General features: G+C 38.2%; 1 protein-coding gene across 1 annotated transcript in view; it reads right to left on the minus strand.

The window, feature by feature from the left end:
* The window catches only part of ALDH1A1 (aldehyde dehydrogenase 1 family member A1), a 55,154-nt gene that overhangs the window by 23,617 nt on the left and 6,743 nt on the right, over positions 1 to 24,794 (minus strand). Inside the window, exons 2-5 of the mRNA XM_081237694.1 lie at positions 12,427 to 12,531; positions 4,159 to 4,299; positions 1,750 to 1,879; positions 118 to 179 (exon numbers count right to left, since the gene is read on the minus strand). Of these exons, the coding sequence (XP_081093820.1) occupies positions 118 to 179; positions 1,750 to 1,879; positions 4,159 to 4,299; positions 12,427 to 12,531 (438 nt within the window). The remainder of the gene's footprint in view (positions 1 to 117; positions 180 to 1,749; positions 1,880 to 4,158; positions 4,300 to 12,426; positions 12,532 to 24,794) is intronic.

The following is a 24,794-nucleotide window of genomic DNA, read 5'->3' on the forward strand; positions in this document are numbered from 1 at the left end:
TGCTCCCATTTAGCAAATATCTAAGCATTCATTTGTGCCCAAGAAATCTTCATTAACAAATGAAATAGAATTAGAACTCACTTTTTTTTGACTGAAAATTATATGAGAGCAACTTACAGGAATGATTTGGCCACACACACCAATAGGCTCATTTCTTGTATAAGTAAAAAAGTTTCCATCTGAAAAATAAAACACACAATCATTTCTAGACAAATGTGCTTGATATTCATGGAATGGTGGTTTGGGGCTGATGTGAGAGGAAGGTATAGACAATAATTTAAAAAAAAGAAAGAGAGAACGTATCTCTGCCTATTTAAAAAAATGAAAAACTGAGCCCTCAAATAGTAATTTGAAATGAGAGGAACCATAAAACTGAGTTAGGTCAAAGCAAAGATGCACAATTGGAAAAGATCTGAACAGTATTTATTCTATCTCTGATCCTATAGGAGGGCTACTTTCTAAATCATACTTCTTCTCAGTTTCCTTTCTTTCATGATAAAGGAAATAAAAGGTGTGTAACTAAGAAAGAAACTTAAGAGTTCTGTTTCTGACAGCTCTGAGTTCTACCAGTAATTTTTAAAGTGCATAATATAATTTAAAACATAGTAAAATTAAAATATAGTAGAATTAAAAAATATCTCCCTGTGAGTGATAAGCCTTTCCTACTGGCTTGTTCTAAAACGTCCTCTTCTTTTTGCCTACCAAACTCTTAATCTATGAAAAAAATATGCCAGAAGTAAAGGACATTTCCATCTGGATTTGATTGATTCATATGCCTCAAAGTTTGATGTGGTCATCCTGAGGTTGCACTGTGCTTTGTGTTCATTCTAGTTCCTACAAAAGCTTCCTGGCTATCATAGCAAGAAGGCTACTTGTCAAGATCTATTTGTACTTTAAATGGTTTCTCCCATTTTATCAAAGGGTAAAGTAAAATTTTCTGAAATAACCACAGTTCTTGGTCCCATCGTGGTCTCACTCTCCCCTTTCCACTTCCTGGCTCTCACTTCTAACCAGCGGGATGCTCCAGTTAGACTGGAAATGCACTTCAGGGCCAGTCCTGGAGGGTGTTGTATTTCCATAGTCAATACGTTTATGTGAACTAAATTCTACTTGTAATGTTTTCCAACTCGATGCCTTTTCATATTCCTATCCCATTATGTGCATACTCTATTAAAATACTAAAATGCATACACATTCACTCACACAAATTCTTAAGCTATAAACACAGACCCATCTTTCTTTGAAACTATTTGAAACAAATCAATGTGAATTAGTTTGTTTAATTAGTCTGCTCTAACTATACTGAGTTAGACGAGGCACAGATGACCATAGCTGACTCATACTGGAACGTACAAAGAGGCTTAAATAATTACATTATAGAAAGGGTATAAATGTCACCATTGGAATAAAACCCAAATAAATAATTTTAGAGGCCAGCTCTGAAAAGTTTGAGTCCTTAGAGAGACAACTGCTTAAATCAGTAATTGTGGGCATACGAATGTTCTTACTTTAATATTTTCTAAAGTATCTATAGTGTTCTGCATATTTATGTTGAAACAATTTTAAAACCGATATGATGAATCTTAGCAGAACGTCCAGGTTCAGAACTGCATTGTCTCAAAGTCAAGAAGAAAATAATTCTGCCCTACTTGGTTGACATCTTTAAAAGGGAGAGTTTGGAATTTTTCATCTCTACAATAATCTCCTCACCCCTACCGTCACCCACAATGGTTTCCCAAAGCTACTTACCAATGGGTATCGTGCGGCCCTGGATCTTGTCAGCCCAGCCTGCACAGTAGCGTAATGTTTTTATACAGCCTCCTAAATCCATCAAATATGCATTGGAAAATAGTTTTCCACCATTCATTGACTCCATTGTCTGAAAAAGAGATCACACCCCAAATCTAAACTTCCACAGAAATTTTAGATTAAAAAAAGTCAATATTTTGAGTAATCGTGTGCTAGAGAATTTTGAAACTACTAGAAGAAATACTGTAAGCAATCTTTTGTAACCTCCTCTTTTTAAAAAGGAGACTAAAAAAAGAGTTAAAAGGACTTGCTTAAGATCATACTTGCTTAAGGACATAGCAAGATCTGGGTAGAAAAGGTAGTGAGATTCTGGTTTCTAAACCCTAGTGCCCTTCTATCTCATTCTGAACGTCCCCCAGTGAACCAACTTTCTAAGAATTGGTCACAATTTGATATACACACAGCTTGTGAGAGTGGCACTTAGTCTCCTTAGTCAGATTAGAGTTCCAACAAGATTTCACTTATTGTATTATACAACTGTGGGTGACAATTTACTGTCAGTGACCATTAATAATGCCTCAATAATCATTTTTAATTTTTACATCCCATCTGGATATTCACACAAACATGGATTTTTTTTAATCCATGAGTTTTCTTCAACAAAATTTTAAATTGTGAAACTCAGTTTTGCCACTAATATCAAAATTATTGTTTGAATGGTCAGGCTGTAAAGTTCAACATTTTCTAGTCTAGTGCCCTAATGGTTTTAAGATGACCTATCTCTTCTTTTCCTCCTTTTCTTAAGCAGAACTGTAAAGACTTTGGGGTGTAATGTTCTGCTGGGGCAGGAGTGTACAGGTGATAAACTCTTAAATCAGTTCCTTATCTGTTGTACAGTCTTCTCTCTCTGCATTATATTGTATGCTACCTCAAAACTTAATCAAACATGATTTTTTTTTTTTTTTTTTTTTGTGGTACGTGGGCCTCTCACTGTTGTGGCCTCTCCCGTTGCGGAGCACAGGCTCCGGATGCGCAGGCTCAGCGGCCATGGCTCACGGGCCCAGCCGCTCCGTGGCATGTGGAATCTTCCCGGACCGGGGCACGAACCCGTGTCCCCTGCAACGGCAGGCGGACTGTCAACCACTGCGCCACCAGGGAAGCCCTCAAACATGATTTTTGTATGCTTACTCTTTCTTCCCCCCTTATGATCTTATGCTGACAGAGGCAGTCAACATTCTGTAATTCACAGATCGGATAAATTAGGGAAGGCAAGTTTTAACAAATTCTGATTTCTTCCTGCGGGATGTTTTGGTTACTCTTGTTGTATTGTGTGTAACTTCTAATCCCATATTTTTACATACTTTGAATTATGCTGAATCTTTGATTGGATAATAAATGGCCCTTTGATTAACTATAATTGCTAATGTTGATTTTAAAAAACATAAGCCTTTTTGTTGCCGCCAGTTAAGATTCTAAAGGTAGTAAAAACTTACTCTGAAATCTGATGTTGCTGTTGCTTTGTGTTAAATTGGCTTCTCTAGGAAAAAACAAGGAAACACCTCACCCACCCATTTTACATGCTGATTCATGTAACTGCTGAAATGTGTTTTAAAAAGCAGTATACATAAAAATAACATTTTTATAAACACATGAATGGATTTTCCTTTATTATTTGCTTTTTCACCTATAAAAAGAACATACTTTATTCAAGACCATTGTGAACATGTACATTTCAGGAAAGGAAAAAGTGGCCATTTTATTAACTGTCTTTTGTGGGCTAGATTATGGAGAAATAAGGTTTATTTTAAAGAAATATCCTGGGCACCTTTAACAAACTCCATGAGATTTTTTCACTCAAGGAGTTCAGTGGTCAAGTTCAAGAAAGCCGGTATATTATTCTAGGATCTTCATGCTGCACGTGACCTTATTTTATAAAGGCTCAGAAATTCTACAGTAAAGGAAAGAAACTTGTTTAATTTAATTCAGGGTCTGCCCTGGTGGCCCAGTGGTTAAGACTCCATGCTCCCAATGCAGGGGGCCTGGTTTTGATCCCTGGTCAGGGAACTAGATCCCATATGCATGCCACAACTAAGGAGCCCGCCTGCCACAACTAAGACCCAGTGCAACTAACTAACTAACTAAATAAATAAATAAAGCAAAAAAACCCAGTGTTTAGACTGTAGACTGTATTCTGGGAGTAGACATTAACATCATCTAAAACCAGAGTGCAGATTACTTACTATCTGAGAATAAGCTCAGTGGTACCATTCACATAAAGAGCTGGTAGAAGTCTTTTTGTTTTATTTGTAGAGAGTATATAGTGAACACTAAAATCAAAACAACTCACCAATCCAAACAATGAATGCTTTCTAGAGATTTTGAGTTCTGCGTAGTTCGGTTAATACTCACTGCCAGGAGCAGACGATCTCTTTCGATTAAATCAGCCAACTTGTTTATTAGCCGTCCTCTCTCTGAAGCATCCATAGTACGCCATGGAGAGCCAATCTGAAAAGACTGTCTTGCGGCCTTCACTGCTTTGTCAACATCCTCCTGCAAGTCAAAGAATTCAATTCGTGGGCTAAATATATTAGCAAATCCAGTGGCAATAACCCTATAAAATACACTAAAACTCCTCATAAGCTGTGTCTTCATCAGCCTAATTCCAGCATACTGTACAAACTCAACTACCATATATTGGAATTATACCTGCTGCCTACTCTTTGGAATGATGAGTGCCACACACATAGCACATGCTTGATTTCCTAGAATAGAAATATTATATTTTAATAGTTCCTATCATTGGCGTGCTTACCATTACCATCAGGTAATGTTCTCATTGCTTTACACCTATTTTTTTTTTTTTTTTTTTTTTTTTTTTTGCGGTACGCGGGCCTCTCACTGTTGTGGCCTCTCCCGCTGCGGAGCACAGGCTCCGGACATGCATGCCCAGCAGCCATGGCTCACGGGCCCAGCTGCTCCATGGCATGTGGGATCTTCCCGGACCGGGGCACGAACCCGTGTACCCTGCATTGGCAGGCGGACTCTCAACCACTGCGCCACCAGGGAAGCCCGCTTTACACCTATTAACTCATTTAATTCTCAATAATTTTATGAGACAGATACGTTCCCCATTTTACAGATGAAGAAACTGAAGCAAAGAGAAAGAGGAGATTTGCCCAAGCTCAGTAGCTGAAAGTGGCTGAACTGTTTTAAAAGGAGCCCAGCTGACTGTAGAGTCTTTGCTCTTCACCACTACATTTTACTGTTTTGGTGATTGGTTTGTCAAGAGTTCCAGGGAAAGCTCAAGATCTAAAATAGTGAATATCTTCTTGGATCTCTGGTGACTTTATGGGCTGTGTATTCTCATGAAGAACCTACTGAAGGGTGAATAAGAACTGTGTTTTGCTGTTGAAGAGTAAACATTATAAACATGTGCTCATTCCTCTTGTTCAGAGGGAAAAAGGCACAGAGGCAGCGGGTCTGGTATAGAGAAAGGGCGGTGTATTACAACCTCTCATTTCCCAACTAGGTACAAAGAGTTCCTTTCAGTCCCTAACTAGGTAAAGAAGTCAGTTTCTTATTATTAAGGCACTGCTTAAAATTACATTAATTCAAGCAAAAGTCAAATAATTGAGTCATTTCACACTCAGTCTTCTTGCCGTCACTCATGTGTCCTCACTCACATTCTTTTTTCTGAACTGGTTTATTCCTCCTGTTCTTTCCTAGTCTGCCTCAGTTAAATACTTTCCCTGGCCACTCATTCCCATAGATCTTTGTTCAGATCCCATTTGAGCGCCTATAGAATACACCTACTACAAAAATCACTACCTCTTCCATTACTACTTTATTTGTCTTTTTTCCTTCCTCCATCAAATCAGCTGCAAACACTTTAAAGGCATAGATTTTCCCAATCTTCTTTTGCTTATCAGTCTGGTCACTACATGGAGCTACATAAGCTCCACAAATCATGGTACCTCTTAGGCCAGTGGGTTGTCTTTTGTGCAGGAGCCATAGTTTCCTTAAAGAATCTGAAGGGAAAATTGTCCTAAATTTTTTTAAGTTGCTCAAATTAAGCTGAACCCATTCAACGATGATACCTTCCCCTTTGGGAGGCATGGATCTCAGATTAATATTCCCTGCCTTTGATTATATTCAGTCAAGAAGTCCCAAACTGGGGATTCCCTGGTGGTCCAGTGGGTAGGACTCCACACTTCCACTGCAGGGACACGGGTTTGATCCCTGGTCGGAGAACAAAGATCCCATGTAGTGCCACCAAAAAAAAAAAAAAAAAGAAGAAGTCCCAAACTTACAAGTCTGCATATTAAGATACAAGAAAAGTAAGTTATTTTTACATTATTTATCACCACACTAAGATGATCGTGGGCCAGAGGGATATTTTAGAAGTATAATTTGGTCTGATTACGTGATAATATTATCACAGTACAGATTACAAGCAAACATTCTTTCACTGTAACCATCTTACACTTGTGTATCTTTTCTTTTTTTTTAATTTTTAAATTTTATTTTATTTATTTTTTTATACAGCAGGTTCTTATTAGTCACTTGTGTATCTTACTGGCTAACTTTTGAGAGAATAGTGATTATGTAGAATAAAATACATGTATTCTTACTCTCCCTTCCTGAGAAATATATATACAGTCATATTTTGGGCAGTCAGTTAATCACATTGATTGCTTATATTTGGACATTGTTTTATGCCATAGGTTCTCACCTTTTCCAAATTATATTGGAAGAGCACTGTTGAAAACAATTAAAAAGCAAACCACAAGAATCTGAAATTGCCAGCATGACCTGTGGATACCACAGCTTATAAAATACATGCTGCTCTGTGTTTAGAAAGGTCTGTGTGACACAGCTTTCGTTTAGATCCTTCTGCTCCATGTTCCATCATCAGCCTTAGCCAAATATGGTTTATCATAGGCATCCTGGCCTCTCAAAGGGATATGGAATAATTGGCTTCGAGACAAGTAACTCTGCCATATGGAAAATATGTTCCTGGAGAATGCTGCTATAAATATAGACGTTTTGTGGTTATATCCTTTGGATCATGCCCCTCCTTTTCTCATATATCTTATCTTGCTGGCACAGAAATAGAATAATGGTAGTTAATATATAAGTCTGGAACAAAACAACCCTGATCTGAATTCTGGTTCCTCACCTATTAGCTATGTAAGCTTTGAAGCATCCATCTATTCATTCATCCATCTATCTAAAGATTTGCTCAACACTCTATTCTGTAGCATTCTTATCATCAGGCTGCAAACGATAAAGTAGTGAAGTAAAGAGACTGGCCTTTTGAAAGTTCCAATTGTGTGGGAGAAACATACAACCAAATAATCACATCATTATTATAAACCATGAGAAATATTCTGAAGTGAACTATATTGTGATATGACTTCTCTCACCTTTGGTTTTCTTATCTTTAAAATAGGGATAATGTACCTCATGGAGTTGTGTTGAAGATGAAATAGGTGACACTTGAAACACATTTTCTGTGACAGACATTATGTTAAGTGTTCATTAAATGGTAGTAAGTGCTATTGGAATCAGAGCAGTCAAAACAACCTTAAAATAACTATCAGCAGATGTAGTGTGTTTTAAACCTTCCTTTCAGTTTTCACTGCCCTGTATTATTTTAGGCTGTCATTATCTCGTATTGTTGCTAGCCTTCCTAAGTCCATTTTCTTCTCTCCCCAAACTGTCTTGCCTATTGCTACCAGGCTAATCTTCCTCAAATAATTTGACCTTATCACTTTCCCTCTCCAATATTTGCAAATGCCCCCTTTGCCCACAGTCCTTAGGTCAGACTTCTCTTTCTGATTTTTTCAAAGCCTAGCATTTTGGGGCCCCACTTCACCTACTCAAACTTGTGCTCACATTTTTTCTACTCTATCTGACCCAACTACCTCTCACCTTTGCTCCTATAATTCTCCTCGCCTAGAATGTTCTACCAGCACACCCCTTTCCTTTCAAAATCCTACATATTCTTTAAGACCCAGCTCAAATATCACAACCTACCTAAACCCTTGCCAGACTAATCCAGCTTGATAATAGCTACTAGTTAAGAGCTTACTAAGTTCCTGCCACTATGCTAAACCCTTTATAACCCCACAGTTACTGCTGTAGTTAAGCATCACAGACCTCATTTTATAGGACATGAAATCTAGCAGATAGTAGAACCAAAATTTAGTCCCAAATCTGACTCCAAAATCCAGTTGTATAGCACTTCAAGGATATCCTGATAATGATCTCATTTGCAATGAATACTCACTGCTATCTCTATTATAAGCTATAATACTTCTTACTATTTGGGTCTACAATAGGCAGGTTATAAATATTTAATAAGTTTATTATGCATCTTATAAACTCATTATGTTACATTGATTTTATATAAGGGTGTTCCTTATATAAATAATTTTCTTACATTGATATTTACAAAATAATTCATATCTTAATTGATTCCATTATATAACAAAGCTTTTACATTAACCAAAACTATTAGGCATAAGTGGATTTTGTAAATTATTATTATTATTATTTTTATTCCAAGACTACTATTTCTTGGATTTTTAACCCAGGACTAGCATTTCCAAGGACATAATTTTTTAACTAACTAGAAAACAATTTGATACCATTAACTCAGATTTTCTACCATCAATAATACTTTTACCTTATAGTGTTTAAAATGTTCCTTTTTTGAAGTAAGGGACCACAAGTTGAAGAGATGAAATTAAGGAAGGACTGAACTCTTCCATCCCTCCCAGACCGTGCATTTCCATATTAAATTTGTTCAGATTTGGAGAAAGTAGTTATCAGACCAGTTTTACACCTGTCATAGGCACTTACTTTAATGGACATTTACTTTTATCCCCACCAATTATTTGTTAGGTCATGCTTTAGTATTAAAAGCAGTTTTCAGGATTAGTCAATATAGCCCAAAAGAGCCACTGAAGTGAAAAGAAAACAGTTCCCACCCCCATCTGTGCTTTTCTTTGTAACCTGCATTTGTTCTTGCCCTTCCTCCTTTCTTTATAGTACCATTGAAAGGCGGTATGTAGCCCATTGTTAGCTCCATTCTACTCATCAATTAAATCCTTAAAACCTCTTGGCTCATTATCTAAAGAGTCAGTTCCAGAATATTAGGTCTACTGTGACCATGTAATTTACTAGATTTGTACCTTTCACTAAGCAACGTTGGAAGTTACTATACATTTGTCAGCAAAATTGTGAGAACAGCAATAATTCTTTTAAAGCAAATGCTGGTAGATCATTTCATAAAAGAATATGACGACAAGAGCACTGGATCTTAAGCAAACAGTTGCTTGCTATGGGCAGTTTATACCATAAACAATCTAACTTGAGAGATCAAGTATCCAGCCAACTCCATTAGTATGGTGACCTGATTTGAAGCTTTGCTGGACTTGAATGAATGTTTTTAAACCACATTTGCACAGACAGTTCTGCCCTACTATGAGCAGGAATAATTGTCAATAAGCAGAGAACAAATAGATATCAAATATTTCTAAAGCTTCAGGTGTGATCATCAGCTTTCCCTCACTACACTTTAGGAAGAGGGTAAATCTCACCAAAGATACCAAGAAAAGTCTTCAGATTGCCTGACAAGATTTCACCTGGAATTCCAGGCACAGATTTGTTTTACTGAGGAAACTAATCTCAGAAGCTAGTGGCAAAGCAAGATGTCCAAGGTCCAAGAGGTAAAGCGGCAAGAATTGTTTTTTTCTTTCGTTAATGCAAACTGCACACAGTTCTGCAGTCTCCCTCCTGAGTGGCGTTTATACCTCTGGAGAGAAAGTGTAGACAGCTGTCAGGGGCTCAACTCTGCCCTCATCTTGTCCTTTATTGCTTTTCCCACCTCTTCAGGGTTGTCAGAGCCACTCAAGCAACTAGAAGGACATTTGAGGTCACGTAATGCTGGGTAGACCTCTGGAAGTCTCTGATAAAAACTGTTCTTCTTTATTGAATGTGAAGAATCAATTTTTCTCTTATTTCTGGGAATGGCTAATAGGACCCAGCGTTCTGGGTTTCTTAGAGCACATTGCTAGGGATCATCAGTATTTTTCTGCCTAAGTTTGGTCTTGTGCCATTTCATAGAGATGCAGAGTGATTATCATAGCACAGTTTCCAATCATCAACTTTCTTACCTGTCAAAACCCATGCTTCCTATTAAATGCTAACACCTGAGAGGAGATACAACTTACGGTTTAATACATTAGTTCAGTGGTTCTCAGAGTGTATTCCCCTACCCTCACCCCAAACAGCAGCATCAGCATCAGCTAAGAATTTGTCAGAAACGCAAATTCTCAGGTCTCACTCTAGAATTATTGAAACAAACTCAGGGTGGGTGGGGTCCAGGGATCTATGTTTAACAAGCCTTCCGAGAAGTTCTAAAGCAACCAAAATTTCAAGAATCACTGCTTTAGTCAGTAGTCCTTTTAGTACTAGATTCCTAAGGTAAGGTGTATGAGGTATATGGAAACAAAGCTTGATGAAGGAGAAAATGATTTCATTTATCCATTATCTATAGGGTGTTAGATACCATGGGCATAAAGGTGAGATGTAATGTCAATCTCTACAAGAAGCATATTGTCTCAGACAAATTAACCAATAAGCAGTAAAACACAAGGGTTAGAACATAAGTATAAGTGATGTTCTGTAATAACATAGAAGAGAGCAATTCTACCTGCGAAGGTTAGAGAAGGCTTTAAAAAGTGTAATAATATAACGATTGAGGCTACATTATATACCTTGCACTGTTAAAACACTATGTATTTTCTTATTTAAGCTCCCCCAAGTTTTTCCTGTCTCCCTGTTTTGCACAAAAAGGAACAGGAGCTCAAAGAGGGTAAATGCAAATGTGGAACTTCTGTGCCCTTACCACAGATGGTGACTTGAACTAGGTCCCAAGGACTGCACTGTGGCTGTGGCCCAGAGGCAACGATCAACATACAGTGTTTGGGCCATGGTTCTGGGCACCGTAAGGTTGGAACTCTTACATTGATGAGGAAAAATGGAAGCCAGAAACAAAGGTTCCCCCCCACCCCCACTCAAGAGGCAATGAGAAGCCCTTGAAGAATTTATGCACGGGTGAACACTGGTATATAGAAAGTGAAATCTGAAAGCAGGTGACATGTGTCTCCATTCTGTGTTGCCTCTACTTCTCAAGCTGTTGACCCCTCTGTCTAAACTCTGCATCCTTGCCCTTCGAGGCATGGGTCTTATTTCTTCTGATAACACTGCAACCTGAATCCAGGGCCTTTCCTAAATCCCAAAGAGCCCCTCAGGTCTATCACTATTTTCAAAAAGGTTTGCAAGGTGTAATACCTTGAGATTAGTTGATTGGGAAGAAGATAGCAAAAGAATGGAGACAGGACAGGAACACATGATTGCTACCATGAACTGAACATAGTGTCGAAAGTAGTCTTATCCTTGGATTTTGCTGACTTCATCTTCCAATAAGTAGTCTTTTCATGCAGCAAAATATTTTACCTCTTTATATCTTACATGACAGAAATTAAAAGCTTGATAACATCTGGACAGCTAAAGACTAGAAAAATCATTTCAAATTAGACCATATGCTTTATTTATTTATTTATTTATTTATTGCGTTTTTTGCGGTACGCGGGCCTCTCACTGCTGTGGCCTCTACCGTTGCGGAGCACAGGCTCCGGATGCACAGGCTCAGCGGCCATGGCTCACGGGCCCAGCCGCTCCGCAGCATGTGGGATCCTCCCAGACCGGGGCACGAACCTGCGTCCCCTGCATTGGCAGGCGGACTCTCATCCACTGCGCCACCAGGGAAGCCCCGTATGCTTTTTAAGGTATGTGTTCAGATAAAAATTCTGAAGGCTTTTATACTCTTTTCACTCCCTGGCCTATTTAATATCACCCTTTCTTTTATAATAATCACAAGGTAAGGCAGTAGCCCTGCCAGCCACAGGCTCTGGGGACAGAAGCACAGCAGCTGAATGCTGATTTCATTATTTATTAGCAATATCTTCTTGAGTAAATTACTCAACCTTTTCATTCTGCTGTTTCATCATCACTTGTTAAAGTGGCTAACAGCAGTACATAGGGTTGCTTTGTGTATTAATTTTTTTTAATTTGTATTAAAAATTATCATTATAAAAGTTAATTTTTGTTAGTATTATTAGCTAGCAAGCAACAACACTTAATTTGTGATTCAATTTAAGTCACTTTAAAATTCAATTTTTAAGGTACTGATCAATATAAATTCAATGATTTTTAATGAAATAACTTGGCAGTGTATCATTACAAAAGTCCTATATTAAGATTTTTTAGTTTCCTTTTGCAACTTAAAAAATTTTGTATGAATAAAGGATTTCTCTGCTTTTTAAATGTATGACCACTCACTTCATATGCAGTCTATTTGTACAATAAATACAGACACTATTTCAATTGAAAAGCAAGGAAAATAATATGAAAAGAATCACTACACCCAGAAGCACAAGCACAGGCTTATCATCATTGCATGACTAGTGAGTACCCATTATGTACCAAGAACATTTCCCCAGATGACCTGGAAACCATGTTTTCATGACATGTCTATTTGAACATGGAAGGAGGTTGGGAGCTCAGAATGGTGGCATAAAATGGAACTAGTGTTATAAAACTTACCTTATCTCCTTCTTCTACCTCGCACAGTTTCTCCTCAGTTGCAGGATTAAAGACCGGAAATTTCTTGCCACTCACTGAACTATGCCATTCATTGTTTATGAAGATCTGTAGAGAAGGAGAAAAGGTAAATAAAAAGGTATTTAAGGGCTTCCCTGGTGGCACAGTGGTTGAGAGTCTGCCTGCTGATGCAGGGGACACGGGTTTGTGCCCCGGTCTGGGAGGATCCCACATGCTGCGGAGCGGCTGGGTCTGTGAGCCATGGCCGCTGAGCCTGTGCGTCCGGAGCCTGTGCTCCGCAATGGGAGAGGCCACAGCAGTGAGAGGCCTGCATACCGCAAAAAAAAAAAAACACGCACACAAAAAAACAACAACAACAAAAGTATTTAAGGGCAGAGTCAAGATGGCGGTGTGGGAAGACACGGAGTTGGCATCTCCCCACAACTAGGGTGACTCCCAGCGCTGGTGGGGGACTCTGACGCCCGAGGAGACAGGAGGAACCCCAGAGTGAACCGGTAGGATGTAGGGGGACTGAGGGGGGAGGGGAAGTGGAGGCCAGACAGGATTGTTGCCCCTTAGGCCGGGGACATCAGGAGAGGCAGGTGGGAGGGACTCTCTGGGAAGAGGGGGAGAGGAGCGGAGGGAGATTGCCTGGTCCACTCAGGCACAGGGAGCCTGCTGAGCTCCTAGGTTGATCCCCTGCCCTCCAAAGCCCCCTCCAGGCCATGTGTGCCCTTGGGGGCACAGGAGGGAGGTTTGGGGAGATCAGGAGAGGCAGGCAGGAGGGGCCCTCCCAGACCCCAGACCAGAGGAGCAGTAGAGGAGAGGAGGGCATTTGCCCCACTCACTCGAGCCCAGGAAGCCTGCTGGGCTCCCAGGTGAGGTCCCCTGCCCTCTGAGACCAGGGGTGGGGGCACGCCTGTGCCCCTTCTATTCCTTGAGCCTAAGCCCCACCCTCCCATGCCCCCAGGGCCTTTTCCAGCCCTGTGGGTCCTGAGCATTGGCCCCACCCACCATCCAAACCTCACCCTTGCTTAGGCCCCACCCTCCACAGCCAAGGCCTCCCCCCCCTTTTTTTTCTTTTCCCTCCTCCTCTTTTTTACTATTGTGGCACTGATGTACCTTCCAGTTGTTGATTCATCTATATTTTTATTTTTACATTCTTTCTAACATATCTGTTAGTTTCCTAGTCTAATTTTATTTTTTACTTTGTTATTTTTTGGGTTTTTTTTTTTTTTTGCCACCCCACGTGACTTGAGGGATCTTGGTTCACGGATCCTGGGGTCAGGTGGAAGCTCCTGCAGTGGGAGCTCCAAGTCCAAACCACTGGACTAACAGAGAACCTCAGACCCCAGGAAATATATTCATCAGAGTGAAGTCTCACAGAGGTCCTCATCTCAGCACCAAGACCCAGCTCTACTCAATAGCCTACAAACTCCAGTGTTGGAAGCCTCAGGCCAAACAACCAGTAAAATAGGAACACAATCCCACTCATAAAAAAAAAAAAAAAAAAGATGAGATGGCAAAATAATGTCACAGATGAAGGAGCAAGGTGAAAACCTACAAGACAAATAAATAAAGAGGAAAGAGGCAACCTACCTGAAAAAGAATTCAGAGTAATGATAGTAAAGGTGATTCAGAATCTCGGAAATAGAATGGAAGCATGGATTGAGAAAATAAAAGAAATGTTTAACAAAGATCTAGAAGAATTAAAGAACAAACAAACAGAGATGAACAACACAATACCTGAAATGAAAAATACACTAGAAGGAACCAATAACAGAATAACTGAGGCAGAAGAATGAATAAGTGAGCAGAAAGACAAAATGGTGGAAATAACTGCCAAGGAGCAGAATAAAGAAAAAAGAATGAAAAGAATTGAAGACAATCTCAGAGACCTCTGGGACAACATTAAATGCACCAACATTTGAATTATAGGGGTCCCAGAAGAAGAAGAGAAAAAGAAAGGGTCTGAGAAAATATTTGAAGAGATTATAGTGGAAAAATTCCCTAACATGGGAAAGGAAATAGTCACCCAAGTCCAGGAAGCACGGAGAGTCCCATACAGGATAAACCCTAGGAAAAACACACCAAGACACATATTAATCAAACTAACAAAAATTAAATTCAAAGAAAAAATATTAAAAGCAGCAAGGGAAAACCAAAAAATAACATACAAGGGAATCCCCATGAGGTTATCAGCTGATTTTTTCAGTGGAAACTCTGCAGGCCAGAAGGGAGTGGCAGGATATACTTAAAGTGATGAAAGTGAAAAACCTACAACCAAGATTACCCAGCAAGGATGTCATTCAGATTCAATGGAGAAGTTAAAAGCTTTTCAGACAAGCAAAAGCTAAGAGAATTCAGCAACACCAAACCAGCTTTACAACAAATGCTAAAGAAACTTCTCTAAGCAGTAAACACAAGAGAAGAACAAGACCCACAAAACCCCAAAACAAGTAAGAAAATGGTAATAGGAACATACATATCAGTAATAACCTTGAATGTAAATGGATTAAATGCTCCAACCAAAAGACACAGGCTCACTGAATGGATACAAAAACAAGACCCATCTATATGCTGTCTACAAGAGACCCACTTCAGACCTAGGGACACATACAGACTGAAAGTGAGGGGATGGAAAAAGATATTCAATGCAAATGGAAATCAAAAGAAAGCTGGAGTAGCAATACTCATATCAGATAAAATAGACTTTAAAATAAAGACTGTTACAAGAGGTAAGGAGGGACACTACATAATGATCAAAGGATCAATCCAAGAAGAAGATATAACAATTATAAATGTTTATGCACCCAACGTAGGAGAAATTCAATACATAAAATGCTAACAACCATGAAAGGAGAAATCAACAGTAACACAATAATAGTAGGGGACTTTAACACCCCAATTACACCAGTGGACAGATCATCCAAACAGAAAATAAATAAGGAAACACAAGCTTTAAATGACACAAGACCAGATAGATCTGATATTTATAGAACATTCCACCCAAAAGTGACAGAATACTCTTTCTTCTCAAGTGCACACAAACATTCTCCAGGATACATCACATCTTGGGTCACAAATCAAGCCTCGGAAAATTTAAGAAAATTGAAATTGTATCAAACATCTATTCTGACCACAGTGCTATGAGATTGGAAATCAATTACAGGGAAAAAACGGTAAGAAACAAAAATACATGGAGGCTAAACAGTGTGCTACTAAATAATCAAGAGATCTCTGAAGAAATCAAAGAAGAAACAAAGAAATACATAGAAACAAATGACAACAAAAACAGGAAGACCCAAAACCTATGGGATGAAGCAAAGGCAGTTCTAAGAGGGAAGTTTACAGCAATTCAATCTCACCTCAAGAAACAAGAAAAATCTCAGTCTAATGCTACATTTAAATCACTAGAGAAAGAAGAAAAAAGAGAACCCAAAGTCAGTAGAAGGAAAGAAATCATAAAGATCAGAGAAATCATAAAGATCAGAGCAGAAATAAATGAAATAGAAACGAAGAAAACAGTAACAAAGATCAATAAAACTAAAAGCTGGTTCTTTGAGAAGATAAACAAAATTGATAAACCCTTAGCCAGACTCATCAAGAAGAAAAGGGAGAGGACGCAAATCACTAAAATTAGAAATGAAAAAGGAGAAATCACAACTGGCACTGCAGAAATACGAAGGCTTATAAGAGACTACTACCTACAATTATATGCCAATAAAATGGAGAACCACAAAGAAATGGACAAATTCTTGGAAAGGTACAATTTTCCAAGACAGAACCAGGAAGAATTAGAAAATATAAACAACCTATCACAAGTAATGAAATTGAGACCATAATTTAAAATCTTCCAACAAACAAAAGTCTAGGACCAGATGGCTTCACAGGCGAATTCTGTCAAACACTTAGAGAAAAGCTAACACCGATCCTTCTCAAACTCTTCCAAACAAATTGCAGAGGGAGAAACACTCCCAAATGCATTCTACAAAGCCACCATCACCCTGATACCAAAACCAGACAAAGATGTCACAAAGAAAGAAAACTGCAGGCCAATATCACTGATGAACATAGATGCAAAAATCCTCAACAAAATACTAGCAAACAGAATCCAAAAACACAGTAAAAGGATCATACACCATGATCAAGTGGGATTTATCCCAGGGGTGCACGGATTTGTCAATGTATGCAAATCAGTGTGATACACCATATTAACAAACTGCAGAATAAAAATCATATGATCATCTCAATAGATGCAGAAAAAGCTTTTGACAAAATTCAACACCCATTTATGATAAAAACTCTCCAGATAGTGGGCATAGAGGAAAACTACCTCAACATAATAAAGGCCATATATGACAAACCCACAGCAAGCATCATACTCAATGGTGAAAAACTAAAAGCATTTCCACTAAGATCAGGAATAAGACAGGTATGTCCACTCTTACCACTCTTATTCAACAAGGTTTGGGAAGTCCTAGCCATGGCAATCAGAGAAGAAAAAGAAATAAAAGGAATACAAATTGGAAAAGAAGAAGTAAAGTTTTCACTGTTTGCAGGAGACATGATACTATACATAGAAAATCCTAAACGCGCCACCAGAAAACTACTAGAACTAATGAATGAATTTGGTAAGGTTGTGGGATACAAAATTAATGCACAGAAATCTCTGGCTTTCCTATATACCAGCAGCAAAAACTCAGAAATAGAAATTAAGTAAACATTCCCATTTACCATTGCAACAAAAAGAATAAAATACGTAGGAATAAACCTACCTAAGGAGGCGAAAGACTTGTACTCAGAAAACTATAAAACACTGATGAAAGAAATCAAAGATGACATAAACAGATGGAGAAATATACCATGTTCTTGGATTGGAAGAATCAACACTGTGAAAATGTGTATACTACCCAAAGCAATCTACAGATTCAATGCAATCCCTATCAAACTACCAGTGGCATTCTCCACAGAATTAGAACAAAAAATCTTACAATTCGTATGGAAACACAAAAGACCCCGAATAGCCAAAGCAATCTTGAGAAAGAAAAACAGAGTTGGAGGAATCAGCCTCCCTGACTTCAAATTATACCACAAAGCTACAGTAATCAGGACAGTATGGTACTGGCACAAAAACAGAAATATAGGTCAATAGTACAGAATAGAATGCCCAGAGATAAACCCACGCACATACAGGCACCTAATTTACAACAAAGGAGGCAAGAACATACAGTGGAGAAAAGACAGCCTCTTCAATAAGTGGTGCTGGGAAAACTGGACAGCTACATGTAAAAGAATGAAATTAGAACACTCCCTAACACCATACACAAAAATAAACTCCAAATGGATTAAAGACTCAAATGTAAAACAGACACTATAAAACTTTTAGAGGAAAACATAGGGAAAACCCTCTTTGACATAAACCACAGCAAGATCTTTTTTGACCCACCTCCTAGAGTGACAGAAAACAAACAAACAAACAAACAAAAAAAAACAAATGGGACTTAAAAGCCTTTGCACAGCAAAGGAAACCATAAACAAGATGAAAAGACAACCCTCAGAATGGGAGAAAATATTTGCAAATGAATCAACAGACAAAGGATTAATCTCCAAAATACACAAACGGCTCATGGAGCTCAATATCAAAAAGACAAACAACCCAATCCAAAAATGGGTGGAAGACCTAAACAGACATTTGACCAAGGAAGATACAGATGGCCAAGAGGCACATGAAAAAATGCTCAACATCACTAATCATTAGAGAAATGCAAATCAAAACTACAATGAGGTATCACCTCATGCCAGTCAGAATGGCCATTATCAAAAAACCTAGGAACAATAAATACTGGAAAGGGTGTGGTGAAAAGGGAACCCTCCTACACTGTTGGTGGGAATGTAAATTGATACAGCCACTATGGAGAACAGTATGGAGGTTCCTTAAAAAACTAAAAATAGAACTACCATATGACCCAGCACCCCACCACTGGGCATATACCCTGAGGAAACCATAATTCAAAAAGAGACATGCACCACAATGTTCACTGCAGCACTCTTTACAATAGCCATGACATGGAACCAACCTAAGTGTCCATCAACAGATGAATGGATAAAGAAGATGTGGCACATATATACAATGGAGTATTACTTAGCCATAACAAGAAACAAAATTGAGTTATTTGTAGTGAGGTGGATGGACCTAGAGTCTCTCATGCAGAGTGAAATAAGTCAGAAAGAAAAAAACAAATACCATGTGCTAACACATATACATGGAATCTAAAAAAAAAAAAAAATGGTACTGATGAACTTAGTTGCAGGGCAGGAATAAAGAGGTAGACATAGAGAATGGACTTGAGGACATGGGGTGGGAGGGTGAAGCGGCAGTGAAGTGAGAGTAGCATCGACATATATACACGACCGAATGGAAAATAGTTGGCTGGTGGGAGGCAGCAGCATAGCACAGGGAGATCAGCTCGGTGCTTTGCGATGACCTAAAGGGGTGGCATAGGGAGGATGAGAGGGAAGCTCAAGGGGGAGGGAAATGGGGACATGTGTATGCATATGGCTGGTTCACTTTTTTGTGCAATAGAAACTAACATGGTATTATGAAGCAATTATACTCCAATAAAGATCTATTTTTTAAAAAGGCATTTAAATATGCAGCAAATTTCGGAAACTCTTTATAAACTTAAACTAAAGCATTACAGAATGCATAGGTGAAGCCAATATTACAACCTCACCTGCCTGCCCCCTCCAAGAATATTTTAGCTGTTTAAGACATTTTACACACACATTCACAGATACACACACACGCATGCACACATACACACACTAAGATAAGGTAATACTTTAACATTTCACTAAGATACGAGGTCACTTAAAGAATAGAAAATACAGACTGGAGAAGACAATCTAGAAAAAGATGCTGTTATCTGAAATAGCCATAAATTTGAGATAAGAGCGAAGGCTTGAGTGGGCTTGATCTGTATGAATCACTGTCTGTTTTCTACTTCAGATTCTGAACATGCTCATTTTGGGCTACTGGTGATTTGGTATCATAAGTGACTATTTTCTGATCCTTTATTTTACTGTCTTGAAAGTAGCCTGAGGGAGGATTTTAAAAGAAGATTGCTTAGAAAAAAATTGGCTAGTGACATTTTTTCATCGACTTTTTAAAGGCATAAGGGTTTCATTCTCCTTTTTAAAAGATTATCTAATAAATTATTTGTCCTCATTTGAAATCAGGTACTAGATTTCTTAGTGCTATCTATGAGAAAGAGACCTGCATCTAAAGAAACAGAAGGGTCTAGAAAATAATGGAATTTTGTTTTTTGTACACAATAAAAAAAATAAGAATATTAAGAAGTGTTAGTATGTCATCATTTAAAGAGTCTGAGTTTCAACTTTTGCAGCCCTGAATTTGCATTTCATTATGGAAATTAATAGAGCTTTGATACTCATCTTTTCATAGAATAAAAACATTTGATGAGGCCAAATTAAGAAATACTACTTATGTGATGAATAAAGTTATGTTTGTCTGTTTTTCTGGTTTATCCTCATAATAAAAAATTCCCAGCCAAAGTGTCCAAGGTGTGCAACAATCCCAGTCCTCAAGTGACCTTAACCTCAGTAAAGAACCCTTAAATAAATAACTTAAAATTGAATCAAAGAACCTAGAATCCAGTAGCTACGTATGGGTAAGATCTATAATATTCTGCACATGAGTACACTCTGATATTTTGATTTGCTAAAAAACAAGGGGAAAGATAAGTCTCCTTCTTTGCCTGTTCCTGCCAATATAACCTATGTATTTGGAGGCGTTCAAAAGAATTGTGGTGCTACCCTGGAACTGACAGGAAAAAGATGTGGGCGTGAATAAATAAAGGGGGAGGGGTGCAAAGCAGTTCAGATAAAGAGACTAGATGTCCAAAGACACATATATGGAGGTTTGAGAAAGATAGAGGTATCAAGAAAATCCTTGTTTCTCTGATAGGGTAATGGAATACAGATGAAGAGCATAAAACTCCTATTAGCCTCCAAAAAAAAAAAAATTGGCATCTTAGTTCAACTTGAAGAAAGATAAATTCAGATTAAAACTACTGACTTGCTCAACGTCTCTTGGAGTGAATCAGCATTCTAGCTATCAAAAACACATTTTATGGAATCCTGTAATTAAAGAGTATTCTCTTTCATGCGTCTTTAGCCTTTACCTCTTATTTTTCCCCGCATGGGATCGCTGGGAAGCACCTCAATCTAAGCGTTCCAAGTTCAGCTCACTGTCATCTCTAGCTTTATGCTGCTCTCACCTCAAACTAAGGTTCTAAAACTTGCTCTTGCATTCTCTCTCTCTCTCACATGCACACACACTTTCCCTCTTCTGTTAATGGCACACAAAATCCCTACTCATCCTTTTGTATCACTGTGTTTTATACTATCATAAATAAAGCTTTCCCCTGTTCTCCCTGCCCCCACCTCTGCCTAATTGAAATTTAATTTTTACCCTGTTAACATAACCTTCCTAAGCCAGGCCAGTTCAAATTTTGTCCCCTCCTCAGAACACTTAGGTGGTTCTCCATTCTCAAACTACTGAGCATGGCATTTGAGGTGTCTTATGGTTTGGCCCCATTGTCCTTTTCTAACCTTTTATCCCACTCTTTCCTCAATTTACCCTTTATTTCAGCCTCATTCTACTGTCTCAAATACCATGCATTTTTTTCTCCTCCAAACCTTGATTCATGCTGTTCCTCAGACTGGAGTTTCACTATTTTTCTTCTCCTCATACTTCAAACTCTTTTGAAATGTCATTTCCTCATGAAGATTTCACTGGTCTGTCCGATTGGATTTAACCTCTTTTTTTCTCTTTCCTAACATAGCATTTTAATATCCTACTATTAAATTACTTATTATGTTCTGTTTTGAATTAAAGCTAGCTGTCTACATAGCAGCTCATCAAATTATAAACAGAAAACTAAAGACATCATGGTACTTGCTCTAGATCCTCGAGCCAGCCTTGCAAAACTTGATTCAGATTCACTCACAGCTGTCTAATTCTGCCTCTTCTCTGCCCTAAAGATAGTATCCCCTCCTCCAACTTTATACCTCTAAACTAAGGGAGCACAAAGTCTCACCCTGTCAGAGATATGCCCAGAATTCCACCCTTCCACAGTATAGTTTCACCAAAACTCTCATAAAAAAGAAGAGACAGAATATATTATATTTTGATAGGCCTGTGGTGAAGCTTTCCAGCTCCCACCTAAGTCCTCTCACCCTGATAATTTGTGGTTTCAACTTTTCAATAATACACTCTCAACATATTATAACTTATTTTAATCCCTTCATACAATCTCTTTTGGTGAAAGAACCATTACAATATGTATGTACCACCTATTTTTATTATCAGGCTCTTGCATTTAAACTGTACATAAAACTCCCCTTTCAGATTAAAGCCAGTGAATATTTTGTAAATGAGCATTAAAGTAAGAACACAAATTTATCTGTCAGCCTCCAGGCAACTGAAGAGATCAGTTGTAGATGATCCCAAATTACCAGCAACTACTCTGCATTCAGTTTTAACATTTAATAAAGGAAAACACAGTGAACTTGTGCTTATACTCACATAATCCCAAATGGTCACTTTTCTTTTATCAGAAAAGTGTTTGTCAAATAATGTGTAGATAGCTGAGAAATACTCTGTAAGGTCATATGGAAACATGGAAGATGAGTGAGCTATGGCCCCTGCTTCCAAGTGGTTTATGATCTAAGAGGAGAGTATATTTATATCAAGATCAGCCAGTAAAGAATGAAAGATTGTAGAGTACAATGACCCAAGCAGTGCTTTGGTCAGTAAATTGCAGAGTGAAACTCATGGAAGAGAGGACCATGGGCTGGAAGAATGCAATTTGGAAGATAGGATTGGTAGAAAAAAAGGAAAACAGGGAGCAGAAGGAGGGAACCCTCTTGGGGTGTTTGGAACACAGTAGAGAGATCAGCCCCAAGCAGAGAGTTCCAGTGCAAACAAGTCTTAGATAAGTTCCAGCAGTGAAAATGAAGCCAGTTTATGGTGGATCTTGATACCTGAGTGACTCTATTCTGGATGTCATAAAGGAGTGACAGGATCACATGGATGTTTTAGGAATATTGATTTTAATGTACCCAAAATGGATTTGAGGAGCACAAACAGTCCAGGGGATTTGCCTGGAGACCATTCTAACATTCCAGGCATGACGTCTTAAGGCTTTAGAGGAGAATGACATAGCAGTATAGTCTGCAAATTATGAATGATACACATTCTCCCCCAAACAGCGGCCTTGCAGCGTAAAAACAAAACTCAGCACAGATAATGAGATGAGAGGCAAGCATTGTACCATCTTTTTCTTCCCCTGAGCTGTGGAGAAGTTATTGATAGGGACTGTCTTAATCATCTTTTTTTCTGTTTTAATTTTATTGGGTTTATATTTGCCTTCCAGCTAACTGTGTGACTGAATGTTTTTGAATAACCATCCTTCCTGTAGTTATATAAAATGGTTATATGGAGATGTGTAGGTTAATGAATGTTTATTATAATGATTATGAAACCTGTTTGAGGCCTGTTGAAATGATCTATCATGGTTACAACCTTATTTTCCATTTGCTATTTGCCTTTAGCAAGTTTAGGGGGGAAAGGATCGTGCTGTAAAAGTAAAAAAAAATTATTGGATCCTATTTAACCATTATGTTAACTATATTCTAATTATGAATTTTGGACTCAGGATACTTTTGAATAATATATATGTGCAGTAGACTCAAAGTTCACAATATTGATGGGAAATTATAGATGCCTATTCATACTCTTAAACTTCAAGTGCTTCTTATTTGGGGAAACAATCAATGGAAATGTTGAAGCAACTTAAAAATTGATTTTTACTCTTTAAATTTTAGATATGTCAGATTGTAAGAGATGCATTACATGACCTTTGATAAAAAAAAAGTGGCTGTTTCCTGAATGTAGTTTAGTATCCAACAATAAATCGTAATTTTGAAGGAAAAAAAGGCTTTCCTGAGGAAAAGTTATTATATCTTAGTGTGTTTAGTATAAAGCTACAATTCTAAATAAATAAGCGCTTTCTTCAAAATATGTCTGGCTTAGATCAAGTTAGGTTTGACTAATAGGCAAATAAAACCTATTAGCCTTATCTGCTGATATGAGATTTTTGGAACGTGTTGGCACCCTCTAACAGTCCCTCGGGGAGCCCTAAATTCACATTATCTCTGTAGGACTACAACCTGGCCAGCGGCTCCAGATGCTGTAAGAGAAGCCAATGCTTTCTTGGTGGCAGAGAGATTTTAACAGATTTCACATTTTCAACGTAGAAAGAATTTCTTTTAAGTCATGCCAAGAGTGAGGAAGTTTGATGAGATTCTCCATTTTATGTCACCTGTGTGAAATTCCAAACCTGAGAGCCTGGTCTCGGGCATGTGAAGTGATGGGTACTGTTGTAAACGTATAGGAAGTGATGGATGCTGTAAATGTGTAAATTTTTCTCAACATTAGGAACCTAAAAAGCACCACAGACCCTGAGGGTGGGGAGTGGGGGCAGGGAGAAAGAACAAGATGGGGGTTCAATAATAAGAGAGAGAGACTGAACAAAAGTCAGGTGTTAAACATTTAAAAGAATCAAAGCTAGGTCTCTAGCAACTACTTTTAATCCAAACCTGAGGCTGCAAAGCAAAATGTTGAGACTCAAAGTAAAAATGTCTAAAAGGAAATGAAGGAGGAAATAACAGATGGGAAGAAAATACTTAACTGCAGTCAAAAGAATGAAAACAAAATGAGGGGGTGACCAAAAGAAAAGTAGGAGAAATAAAATTTTCCTTTCATTTCTGTTTTATATTACAGTCTGAGTTCAGTAACATGAGTGTATATTCTTTCTTGTTCTTTGAAAAACCTTTCAGCCTTTTCAATTCAATTAGGGGAAAAGAAAAGATGCTAAAGCATTTCTGTTTTGAGCCACAACTTCATATTGTCCCATAAATGACAAAAACACTGGTCGATAATTTCCATACATCATATATACCCTATATCAAAGAGGTAAGATGCAGAAGCACTAGAAAGTTCTGTATGTATTTAATATTTAACAATTATCAAGACCCAATAAGATAATTGCTCGCATATAAGCCTTCTTCCTTCTGAACAAAGTGCCAAATGGAGAGCATAATTCAGTTGTTTGATATTTGCATTCCTTTGACTTCTGAAAAAGTATTGGGAGAGCAGTGGAAATAGTCAGTTAATGGGGTCTGGGTGAGGGAGGTATCTGTTCAGGCAAAATTTTGAGAACTGTGCTGTTTGTGCAGACCCCCAGCCAAGAAATATACATTAATAATTCCAACATTACAAT

Source organism: Mesoplodon bidens, assembly GCF_964165515.1.
Source record: "Mesoplodon bidens genome assembly, chromosome: 6".
NCBI lineage: Eukaryota > Metazoa > Chordata > Mammalia > Artiodactyla > Ziphiidae > Mesoplodon > Mesoplodon bidens.